General features: G+C 42.4%; 1 protein-coding gene across 2 annotated transcripts in view; it reads right to left on the bottom strand.

Moving 5' to 3' along the window:
* Positions 1–13,476, bottom strand: part of LOC136755306 (dedicator of cytokinesis protein 2) — a 435,882-nt gene that overhangs the window by 309,696 nt on the left and 112,710 nt on the right. For both annotated transcript variants that reach the window (XM_066711776.1, XM_066711775.1), the window contains exons 16-17: positions 12,429–12,501; positions 12,012–12,115 (exon numbers count right to left, since the gene is read on the bottom strand). In XM_066711776.1, coding sequence (XP_066567873.1) covers positions 12,012–12,115; positions 12,429–12,501 — 177 coding nt within the window. The remainder of the gene's footprint in view (positions 1–12,011; positions 12,116–12,428; positions 12,502–13,476) is intronic.

Genomic DNA, 13,476 nt, shown 5'->3' on the forward strand with positions numbered 1-13,476 from the left:
ACTAGCTCATCTGGAAACTGTGTACAGTTCTGGGCACCACACTTAAAGAAATCTATCGCTGCTCTAGAGGCAGTTCAGAGGAGAGCAACCAGACTTATTCCAGGTTTGAAGGGAATGTCCTACTGAGGGATTGAGGGAACTGAACCTTTTCACCCTGGAACAGAGGAGACTACGTGGGGACTTGATTCAAGTCTTCAAAATCATGAAATGCATTGACCACATCAAACCAGAGGAGCTTTTCCAGATCAGCAGGGACACACGCACCCAGGGACACAAATGGAAATTGGGCTTCAAGGCATTCAAGACGGAAAACAGTTGTTCACACAGAGAGTTGTTACAATCTGGAACAAACTCCCCAGCAATGTGGTTGAAGCTGAAAATTTGGGAACATTTAAAAATAGACTGGATAGGTTCCCTGGATCACTGAGTTACTAATGGGCAGCAAACAAGCACGATGGGTCGAATGGCGTCCTCTCATTCGTGAAATTTCTTATGTTCTTATGTTGGAATTGGTCAAGCAACACCAGGTGACTACCGAGCTGCTCCGTAGTGGGAGAGCAGACAAACCAGTTCCCAGAGTCGCCCGGAGAGGAGCCGCTGCCGCCACTGCAGAGAGATCAAACAGTGTCATGTGATAGATGAGCCGATGCCCACCGAATTGTGTAGCGGGTCCGGGAGAAGCAGAGATTGTCACCTTTTTACCTCCTTTGGTGAACATGAAAGAGAGCAACCCATGGAGGTTGCGGTCACTGTTGAAGGCACACAGGTGAACGGCCTGTTGGATTCAGGAAGCGCAGTACCATTATCCTACCACTATGGTCTCCTTGCTCGCTGTCCTGGATAAACTGCCTGTGCTTGTCATCCTAGGAAAAGCTCTAGGAGCTGAAACAATCCTCCTCACACCTGCCCGAAGCCTCTACATCGGGTAAGGAAAAGAAAATCTGCAATATAAACAGACGCGTGAGAAGTCGAAACTCACCCCTCCCTTCCCTTCCGGCAAAGCAGGGAAGAACCACCCTCTAACATGCCTGACACAGACAATGAAGGAGAAGACCCCACCCCCGAGAGAGAAGTTCCCCCTGTCATGACAGCCACATCTACCACCACTCACTGGATGCTTCAGCACGGTGCAACTGCAAGACCCTAATCTGCAAACAGGCCAGACAAAGTGTTGCCTCAACCCCCCCCCCCCCACCTACCCCCACTTCACAATACAAAACTGACTATTGTACCATGTGAGCAAACAACAGGAGTTGTAAATGCCTGTTAATTCCCCAAACACTGTGATGCAACTGGCACACAACCACCTCAGCATTCCTCGTACAATTACCCATCATCGATACACCTTTCGACTGCATCAAAATGGATATAATCGGACCTCTGGTGAAATTGATGAGGGGATATCAATACATCCTCGTCATTGTTGATTATGCCACCTGCTACCTGGAAGCCATACCACTGCGAACCATGGCATCCAAAGGCATCGCTAAGGAGCTTTTTATGTGTTTTTCCCCCAAGTCAGCATCGAAAAGGAGATCCTGATGGACCAAGGCACTCCGTTTATGTCTACCATTATGAAAGACCTTTGCCGCCTGCTACAAGTACAGCAAATACACACATCCATATATCACCCTCAGACCGATGGATTGGGTGGAAGGAACTGGGACCAACTACTTCCCTATTTACTTTTTGCTATTCGAGAGGTACCACAAGATCCTACCAGTTTCTCCCAATTTTAACGAATTTACAGCCGAAGACCCTGAGAATTACTGGACATTGTCAAATAAACCTAGGAAAAGCAGCCTTGTCCTCATCTGTCTCTAATCGAGCATGTAAGTGACATGGGGGAGCAAATGGAATGCATAATGGCTATGATTCGGACACACATGCAGCAAGTGCAACAGGCACAAAAGCACACCTATAATCGCAGTGCCCAACCCTGTGTCTTTAAACCTGGCGACAAAGTCCTCATTCTCTTACCCATGACCAAGAATAAGTTCCTCGTTAGCTGGAGAGGTCCCTATTAAATCCTCAAGAAAGTGAGCAACGGCAATTACAAGGTGGCACAGCCAGACAGGAGAAAACCAGCGCAGATATACAGTGAGGGAAAAAAGTATTTGATCCCCTGCTGATTTTGTACGTTTGCCCACTGACAAATAAATGATCAGTCTATAATTTTAATGGTAGGTGTATTTTAAAAGTGAGAGACAGAATAACAACAAAAAAATCCAGAAAAACGCATTTCAAAAAAGTTATAAATTGATTTGCATGTTAATGAGGGAAATAAGTATTTGATCCCCTATCAATCAGCAAGATTTCTGGCTCCCAGGTGTCTTTTATACAGGTAACGAGCTGAGATAAGGAGCACTCTCTTAAAGGGAGTGCTCCTAATCTCAGCTCATTACCTGTATAAAAGACACCTGTCCACAGAAGCAATCAATCAATCAGATTCCAAACTCTCCACCATGGCCAAGACCAAAGAGCTGTCCAAGGATGTCAGGGACAAGATTGTAGACCTACACAAGGCTGGAATGGGCTACAAGACCATCGCCAAGCAGCTTGGTGAGAAGGTGACAACAGTTAGTGCGATTATTCGCAAATGGAAGAAACACAAAATAACTGTCAGTCTCCCTCGGTCTGGGGCTCCATGCAAGATCTCACCTCTTGGAGTTTCAATGATCATGAGAACGGTGAGGAATCAGCCCAGAACTACACGGGAGGATCTCATGGTAGCTGGGACCATAGTCACCAAGAAAACAATTGGTAACACACTACGCCGTGAAGGACTGAAATCCTGCAGCGCCCGCAAGGTCCCCCTGCTCAAGAAAGCACATGTACAGGCCCATCTGAAGTTTTCCAATGAACATCTGAATGATTCAGAGGAGAACTGGGTGAAAGTGTTGTGGTCAGATGAGACCAAAATTGAGCTCTTTGGCATCAACTCAACTCGCCATGTTTGGAGGAGGAGGAATGCTGCCTATGACCCTAAGAACACCATCCCCACCATCAAACACGGAGGTGGAAACATTATGCTTTGGGGGTGTTTTTCTGCTAAGGGGACAGGACAACTGCACCGCATCAAAGGGACGATGGACGGGGCCATGTACCGTCAAATCTTGGGTGAGAACCTCCTTCCCTCATCCAGGGCATTGAAAATGGGTCGTGGATGTGTATTCCAGCATGACAATGACCCAAAACACACAGCCAAGGCAACAAAGGAGTAGCTCAAGAAGAAGCACATTAAGTTCCTGGAGTGGCCTAGCCAGTCTCCAGACCTTAATCCCATAGAAAATCTGTGGAGGGAGCTGAAGGTTCGAGTTGCCAAACGTCAGCCTCGAAACCTTAATGACTTGGAGAGGATCTGCAAAGAGGAGTGGGACAAAATCCCTCCTGAGATGTGTGCAAACCTGGTGGCCAACTACAAGAAACGTTTGACCTCTGTGATTGCCAACAAGGGTTTTGCCACCAAGTACTAAGTCGAAGGGGTCAAATACTTATTTCACTCATTAACATGCAAATCAATTTATAACTTTTTTGAAATGCGTTTTTCTGGATTTTTTTGTTGTTATTCTGTCTCTCACTGTTAAAATACACCTACCATTAAAATTATAGACTGATCATTTATTTGTCAGTGGGCAAACGTACAAAATCAGCAGGGGATCAAATACTTTTTTCCCTCACTGTATCATATCAACCTGTTGAAGAAATTGATTGCCCAAGAGAGCCTCATTGTGCGTCTTCCCCTCGACAAGACAAAAAAAAAGTCTTGGGTTGCACCTACAGAGGGTACAAGCAGTTTTCGATGCATTACGAGAAACCGGCCTCACAGCCAACCCGAAGAAATGCAAATTGGGACTCACAGAATCCGAATGCCTCGGATTTACCACTGGCAGAGGCCTAATAAAGCCATGAAGGTGGAGGCGATTCTCCCCATCAATAATAAACAATTTTGAGCCTTTTTAGGTCTGACCAGTTATTACCCCTGGTTCATCGCCAACTTCACCACGGCAGTAATAAGCAATAAGCAACCATCCACGGTATAGTGGACAGAGGATGCCGATACCGCCTTCCTTGCATTAAAGGAAGCCTTCTGCCAGCGACCTGTCCTGGTAAACCCCGACTTCCGCAGACCTCTGATCATACAGACAGATGTGTCCGAGATGGGACTGGGAGCTATCCTCTCGCAAGAAAGCCAAGGCAAAGAGCACCCCAGCATGTATCTGAGCTATTGCCCTGGGAGGTAAAGTATTCTAAGAGTGCCAGACAATTAAATGATCACTGGACTCTCTGAAATCTGTTAGGGTGATAATTCACATTGGTCACAGACCACACCCCTCTCACATGGTTGTCACGTAATAAGGACACCAATGCCATTGTCACCTGCTGGTTTTTGAGTTTGAAGCAATTTAATTTTGCTCAGCACAGCAACGCTGATGCACTTTCCTGCTGCAATGCCCTCTGGACATCCATAGCCCCGTGCCCAGGCATGGAGCTGAGAAGGGGGAGTGTGACGCTGTGCAGTGCATGGTGCAGAACAGGAGGTATGTAAGGACCCAATGGATACCCCTTTTTCAGCTGCTGCACGGAAATGTGCACACTGACAGCCTGCGGGGTACGCAGCCGGAAACTGAACACAGTGGCTGCCCAACCATGACAAGCTGCAAGGCGGAAGTCAGGAAAAGCTGCTGTATACAAACCCCAGCAGACTATAAAAGGACTCCACTTCCACTCAAATAATGCAAAGTAACTGAGAGGAAATGTGATGAAGGTTGTTTGCCATTTGTGTACTCTTTTACAATTGTACAATTTGGAAGTTATTCTAGTTTTGTGTATTTTATTGTGAATGAAAATGTGACTTTACAGAGGGATGTGATATTAAGCTACATGTAAAGTTGACAATGGAGCCAAGCTATTTATAAAATGTCCATAATTCTGGGGCCCCTCCGGGAAAAATAAAACTGCGCCTATGGTGTGGATCATGTGTGTGGACCATGCCTTGCGCACTGCGTCCACCAGAATAGGCTTTGGTTCACCATGACCCTGTACTGGATGAAGCTGTTACTGAAGATGAATGAACCCCTTGGACAATTCCTCTGTATTCTCAATTCAGCTGCATTACCTGTACATAAGTGCTACTTGTGACAGCCAAGGGAAAGACATCCAGCATGGATCCTGAAGAAGACATCTGATAAGCCTTCAAGAAACAAGCCTAAACAAGTTTCAAGATGAGCCTAAATTGCATAGCAAGCAATGAAAAGAGCTAGACGGACCAAGGGACCTATGACTAGTAAAGTAAAGTTTACAAACGAGAGGAGGCCATTTGACCCATCGTGCTCGTTTGGTGTCCATTAATAACTAAGTGATCCAAGGATCCTATCCAGTCTATTTTTTAATGTTCCCAAATTTTCAGCTTCAACCACGTCGCAGGGGAGTTTGTTCCAGATTGTCACAACTCTCTGTGTGAAGAAGTGTCTCCTGCTTTCTGTCTTGAATGCTTTGAAGCCCAATTTCCATTTATGTCCTTGGTTGTGTGTGTTCTGTATATTATTTCTATATTATTAATTGTTCCATTAGTTTTCATGCAAGAATGCTACAGAAATCTACCAAAGTAATTTCACCCTGCCCTCAAGGTTTATTGTTTCTTGGATTGTATACAAAACAATTGTCTCCAAGTCACTCTGCCTCTGCCTTAAGGCTCACTGTTTCTTGAATATATAGGCCTACAGCTATTGTCTTTTGAATACCTGATCAACAACTATCAGTATGCAAGGGGTAAATTGAACTCATACAGCTGGATTTGCTGTAACCTATTGCCTATTAAAGATACAAAGGGACTTCTCCCAGCTCACATCTCTAGTTCTTTTCCTCACTTCATGTGAGAGAAGAGCTCTGGGTTAACGTATTTATGTTTTGTATAATAAACTTTTTACTTCTTCATCAGTGTTTCCTGGGATTTAATGAAACCACTACACTTTGTTTTTGCTTCCCCACATTGTTTGGATGGAGAAAGTGAGGAGTCCACGTAGACTCCTAGGTCTTTCTCATGTGTTACTTCATCTAGTTCTATTCCTCCCATAGAGTAATTATAGTGGACATTTTTGTTACCTGCATGTAATACCTTGCACTTGCCCACATTGAATTTCATCTGCCAGGTGTCGGCCTACAACTGAATAATATCTAAGTCCCTTTGAATAGACTGTGCTGCCGAGATTGTATCTGCTGAGCCACCTATTTTAGTATCATCTGCAAATTTGACAAGTTTGCTAACTATCCCAGAGTCCACATCATTAATATAGATTAGAAACAGCAAAGGCCCTAATACTGATTCCTGTGGAACTCCACTAACAACCTCACTCCAGTTAGAAGCAGCTCCTCTAATCGACACCCTCTGTTTCCTATACATCAACCAGTTCATAATCCATCTACTTACATTACTCTGAATGCCTACAGCTTCCAATTTGAGGATCAGTCTTTGGTGTGGAACCTTATCAAAAGCTTTTTGGAAATCTAAGTATATCATATAATATGCTTTCACATGATCTACAGCTGCAGTTGCATGTTCAAACAATTCCAATAAATTAGTAAGACATGATCTGCCTCATCTAAACCCATGTTGACTATCTCCAAGAATATGGTTTTCATTAAGATGCTCCTCTATTTTCTGTCTAATCATTTTTTCCAACATTTTACAGGTGATCCAGGTGAGACTGATTGGTCTGTAATTACCTGACTCAGTTTTGTCCACTTTCTTGTGGATTGGTATGACATTTGCTGTCAGTTGGCACATCCCCTGTTCTAAGTGTCTTTTGGGATATTTGAGTTAGCGGCCTATAAATAATTTCCCTACTTTTTTTAAGTACTGTTGGAAATATAGCATCTGGCACAGGTGATTTGTTTGTTTTTAATTATGCTAGTCCCTTTAGTACCTCCTCCTCATTTATCCTGATCTCTCTTAGGGTTTGACTGGACTGATTGTTAACCTGTGGCATGTTATTAGTTTTTTCTTTTGTAAAAACCTTGGTGAAATACTCATTTTGAACATGTGCCACTTCTTGTTCTTTTTCCAAGTTGTTCCATTTTTGCCCTATAGCTGTTTCACTTCCTCCTTTATTAATTTCATGACCTCTTGCTGTTGTAGTATTGAAAAAAACTCTTTGCATTAGTTTTAGCTCCAAGAGCTATGTTTATTTCTATTTCCCTCTTTGCTTTCCTGATCCCTTTCTTAAGATCTCTTTGCAGTTCAACATATTCTTTGTATTTAGTTTAATCTCTATCCCTTTTGTATGCGCTATTCAGCATTTTCTTTCTCTTGATTCTGTTTTGTTACTAGGATCTAATTTGAGTTCTTCTGCCTCAATGTCATTTCTGACATATAATGCAACTCCACCACCTCTTTGATTTTGCCTGTCTCTCATAAACTGTGGGTATCCTTTCAACTTGTATTCATCCCCACCATTTTCTGTAAGCCATGTTTCCGTCACTCCTATAACATCATAGTCACCCGCCAGCACTGTGGCTTCTAGGTCTAAAATCTTGTTCCTTATACTCCTGGTATTGAGGTACAAACATTTCAGGACTTTCCTAATAGCAGTTTCCCTTGGTTTTCTTTCCTTAGAGGAACATCTCCCATTGTCAGAGCTCCCTGCCCCCCCTGGTCCCTAGTTTAAAGTGATGGACTCTAAACATCACTTAGTGTACAGATTACCTTTTACTCTAAGAATGGAGCTGATACATTTGCTGATAAATACAAAAATATAGAGAGATTTATTCATGAGCTCCAGGAAAAGGCTTTGAATCCTCCCCTTCTTCCACATTATTTTCCTTCCGTCAACAGCCCCAGAGACACAAGGACCTCAATTAACTCAAGAAAGATTTTGATACCTCTACAGTTATAAACTGCTGCTAACATCAAAGTCCTGATAGAGTCTTCTTACATTAAAATCCCTGAAATGAACACAAAGAAAGCTATGGACACAGAGACTGTTGACCCCTGAAACAGGCTGGTTTTGTAGTAGCAAATAGTAACACTAATAACTAATCTGAAGGAGAGAACATATTTTAACTTTAGGTTGTGCAACCCTGGTTCTCAGAAATAGAAAACAATCATCAGTATGGGAAATACACCATGTGAAAGGGAGTGTTTTATGTCAAAGAAGCCAATAGTCCCTTCATGAGGTAATGTAGAAGCAAGCCCCATTTCCTGCATCACCACACCCCACTGAACTTACATGTTGCTTCTAAAGCGTTTGACTCCTAGAGGACTGTATCCATTGAGCAGTGAGAAACACAGTGCACAGAATTGCTTGTCCAAGTGATCCAAGGTGGCCTGCACCACTTGAGGGTGAAGACACCAATCCAATGGGACTGGAGAGGAGATCTGTTACTAGGTTTGTCCAATCTAGCAGGTGGATCGCTCTGAAAGCGACTAGGTGTTATTGTACCCATAGCAGAAATTGTTCTGCTAGGCGGTGGAGACATGAAGACAGTTGTGCATTCACAGATGGACCACGAAGGAGTTGACCCAGGCCTATTGCCTGATCAAGGCAAGTCTGGCCACAATGAGTGATTCATGCATGGACTTGGAGTCCAGCTGCAGTCCTAGAAAATGTTCTTTGTTCTCCCAGGTGACCGGGAAGCCAGTTTACTCTATGTGGTCAATAACCAGTTTGCATTTGCCTATGGACTGAGCACACACAAACCGCATGCCAGTTGCACTAAAAAGTTCTTACCTTAAGTCTTACCTTAGTCTAAGTACTGTGAAATTGGACTTACGTAAGACCTCGTGATAAGACTGTTACACGAAACCAAACCTTGCAGGTGCGACATTAGCCCTGGCTTACTTGTTGATACACAACAAAGTCTGGTCATATAATTTTTGTGAAGAATTTTTAAAAAGTGGGCTTGTAAAGTAAAAATTTTCGATACTTGAGTAACTAATCATAAGAAAACAGATCATTTGGGGGAAATTGGGGGTTTTGCAAAACAATGCAAACAAAAATAAAGTCTGTGATGAAATAACAGAAAACGAGATTGGCATCAACCCTGCCGTAGTGAACACTGTAAATTCAATGTTGTATTTGTTTTTAAAACGACTGGCCCCAGTTGTCTATCTGAGAGAAAGGCAAAGATGCAGCATTTGTGCACTATTCCATGGGAGAAGAGGTGCTGATAATGGTGTTGTTTAAGCATCCTGAACCAGAAGACTTGAGGCAGAGGTGAAGAAGTCATAGATCCTTCTTTCTTGAGAACAAGGAAGTATGTTTAGTCTTTTCTGAGACAGCACAATGGACAATGCAGTGCTCAGATGTCTAGGTTGTGAGTCGAGTTTTGGACAAGAGCCACTGCAAATCATGCTGAGATTTCAGACATCCTGGGTGCAAAGTTGACAGTGGGTCACTTGTATATCGCAGCAGACAGGCTCCAGGACATTGTTTGTTGGTTATAAACATCTTTGTCTGCAGGCTGAGTGTTAAATCAGAACATGTCTGTACTATTATGCCCCATTTTAGGCAATTTTTTAAGTTGTTGCCTCGTTCTCATTTTCTGTTGCCCTGGGGTGCACAGTACATGGTGTAAGATATTATAGGGTATAGCATATTTCTCTACCATGGAAGATTCTCTCCATGGGAGCCTGCATCTCTTAACCGTTATGCGGACTGAAGTGAAATTTTGCACACATGACCTTGGCTTGGTCCTCTATCAGATTTCTTAAAAGCAAGTGGACTCATTAAATAACATGTCTGCTATGACCAAATTTTTTGTCCATAAATTTCAAAGGACAATGAAATTCAAACATCATAACAGAAACTCACCAAAATTGGTGTGTTGGTTGATACCTATAGCAGGTTGTCCCACAAGAAATCTGGAGGTTATATGTCATATGGTGTGGTGCCAATATTGGATTAAGTGACAATTATGAGACAATATTCAAGCCTCTTCTCCTTCCAAAACTGCTAATGGGACAGATGTGAAACTTTCATGTTATGACTTATAATCAGATTTGTAAATGTAAATTCATAAAAAGATGTATAAAACTAAGTTTGTCTGTACTTTCACAAACTTTATCTACTTCAATTACATACCACACTGAATATATAGCTGCTCTTGAGCACATCTATCAATCACAGTCAATGCCACCACTTGCAGGGACTTCCAGTACAGACCACATACTCTGAAACTCAACCATCATGCCAGCTTGTAGGGAGATTGTAGGAACTCAGACACATGCAAGAACATCTCTTAGTCTTGTATGTCATGCCTTTACCCACTGCACCACTAGGGAGCTTGATATTAAGGCTTGGATTTATGATAGAGTACATTAATGAAGCGATACATGTTATACGCTGTACTACCAATACAAATTTAACCAATAGCCAGTAATCTTTACGAATATTTAAATAGTTAACAATGTTATGTTGTCTATGTATTAATTGTAAGAATAAAAAATACTTTAGTTAATGTAGTATATTGCAGGGTACAAAAAATATCTGTGTAATATATATGAATAACTCATTATCACACTCATTATAAATGGTAACTCATATTACAAGCGATGAAGATATGATCTCATTACTCCCTTCTGACAGGCATAGGATAGTTTGATGACACACAGACTAAGTTGAGTATGGCACAGATGCTAAGGCCACTCCACTATGGCAGAGGAGTCCTGGGTTAGAGTCCTGCCATGGCCAGAACTGAAAAATATGTTAAACATGATATGTCCCTACAGATATATGTGGGTGCTTATAACTTTATTCGTTTCAACATTCATGTACTAACATTATCATATTGTAGCAGTTCTGAAGGCATACTATGAAGCATGGCCATTTAGTATTATGGTTACATTACTACACTGTGGTGCATGAGACCTTGCTTAAACCCTAAAGTATGTTATATATGCCATATCCCTACACATGTGCTTGGCCCCCTACTTTGCTGCTTGCAGCTATATTTATTATTATTATTTATTTAATAGCAGACACCCTTATCCATTGCGATTTACAAAGCATAAGCGCAACACAAAGTGCAAAAATACAGTGCAGTTCAAGGCATAAAACATGTTACAAATTCCATGACCTTAGGCATGGGCTGAGGAGAGGGGCCCATGGAAAAGCATGGTTTCAACATGTATGGAGCTCATGGTATAGAGGTGTTCCAACATGATTGGTTGAGAGGAACACTATAAAGTTGGAAACTGAACAAAGGAACAAGGGAGATACTAGAAAGAGAAGAAGGAACGAAAGACAGGAGGAAGAGTGAGAGGATACACCAGGCTGCATGCTGCTGACCAGACTGACCACAGCAGCTCTGTGTGAGGAGGAGAGGAGAACAGGGGTATTTTCCATTATTTTCTGTACCTCAACAGAAGCTTAATATTATTTGTTTTAGAAATATCATCAAATTATATTAGTTTTAAATTAATTCACAAATAAATTATTATTGCACACCTGTGACTTGACTACATCTTCCCTCTGAAAATAATATTATTGAGGTAATAACTGGCCTATGAATTTCAGTTAAACTGTTATGCAGATTAGCTGGAAATCATACATAGATAAAAATACTCTTACAACGGTGTGCTCTGCATGCTTGGGCAGGGCCTCACTGGCATATCAGCAGTGAGCAAATGGAACACAGGGGGCAAAGTCTGTGTAAGTGGAGCTATAGGCACATGTTTGATTCATAGCTACTGGTCTTTTGGCGTAGCAGGCTTAACATTCTACTGGGTGGAGCTGCTGCAGTGTGGAGTGCTTGGAGGGGCGTCTGTGGTACATAGTTTGAATCCCAAGCAGGGTTCCCTGGGCACACCGGCTACATAGGTATCTTTTGTCATTTAACAGAGAAACTGTAGCAGTAAATGTTATTCTCATATAACCAATGTCCCGTATTGGAGGGCTTAGTGTCCTTCAATTGTGCTTGGGAAATCTGGCCACCCTATTAGGCATACAAATAAATAATAGTGCAATATAGTACAATACAGTGTCCCTCAGTCTGCCACTCTGATGCCTGACCTTGTACAGAATGAGCTGGTGCTGGCCATCCTTTAGAGTGGTGCCGTCCCGACAGAGCAGATGCACAAATGCCATGGCAAACACACGCTCACCTTTATCCTTTGCTACAGAATGTGTGAGAGAGAGAGAGAGAGAGAGAGAGAGAGATAGAGGGAGAGAATGAGAGAGAGGGGACAATGTCAGCACACAGGATCCTGCACTCACACATACATACTGTACAAAGTGCATCACAGACAAACACAGCCACACAGCATAGTACTCTCTCACACCCATACACAGCAAGCACTCTCTCTTACACTCAACACACATCATAGAATTCTCTCACACTCATACACGCAGGCTAGTACTCTTACATACACACACACAACCCAACAGCCACCCCCACACCACCAACATTCCCCACCCAAGGAGACTTACAATCACTGGAGGAGCGGTGCTTGAAGGTGAAGCGCAGGTGAGTTTTCTGCACATCCTCAATCGGGATAGAGACCTGCAAAGCATGACCACAAATACTGTGTATCAGTGCCTGTATAAACAATCACAACGGAATTAGCATTAGTGAATTTCTTCACACTTTCATCCATGTTCCCATAAATATGGAGCAACTTTCGTGATTTAAAGATCAGCAAGAACTGCTTAATTGGTACAGATAGAAGGTTCTGCAATATAAAGTAATCAATAGCGATCCATTGATAAACAACATGACAGGAAAGTCGCCACAGAAACAGACAGTTATACTTGAAATGTATCTTTACAATTGAAATCAACAATAGACCGATACTTATCACCAGAAAAAAACACTTTTATTTTTTGTCCAGGGACTACGAATACAGTTACAATTTACAATGACCAATTGGGTGATCCACATTATATCCATTGGCTACTCCCTACAGTTCCAAGGCCGCCACCCCACTTTCAGGAGTGTGGTGTGGACACAAATGATGGAACCATTGCAGGGTGCAGCACCTTGCATGAAGATCTTGGCACTCCTAATCAAAGTGCCCCCTCCATCACCGCTTAAGGTATTCTATTCCCCCTGCTTCTTAGTTCCCAAGAAAGGTGATGGCTTCTGCCACATCTTGGATCTGAGATGCCTGAATCACCACCTCAAGGTGTTGAGTTGATCAAGGTGCTCAACCAGTGCACCATCTTGTAGGCCATCCAGCAGGATGACTGGTTTTCCACTGTGGATCTAAAGGATGATTATTTCTGCATCCCCATCACAGGAAATTTCTCTTATAAATTAGTAAGACATGATCTGCATCGTCTAAACCTATCAACATGGGTTTAGATGAGGCAGATCATGTCTTACTAATTTATTGGAATTTTTTGAACATGCAACTGCAGCTGTAGATCATGTGAAAGCATATGATATGATAAACTTAGATTTTCAAAAAGCTTTTGATAAGGTTCCACACCAAAGACTGATCCTCAAATTGGAAGCTGTAGGCATTCAGGGTAATGT

This window comes from Amia ocellicauda, chromosome 8 (genome assembly GCF_036373705.1).
Source record: "Amia ocellicauda isolate fAmiCal2 chromosome 8, fAmiCal2.hap1, whole genome shotgun sequence".
Lineage (NCBI taxonomy): Eukaryota > Metazoa > Chordata > Actinopteri > Amiiformes > Amiidae > Amia > Amia ocellicauda.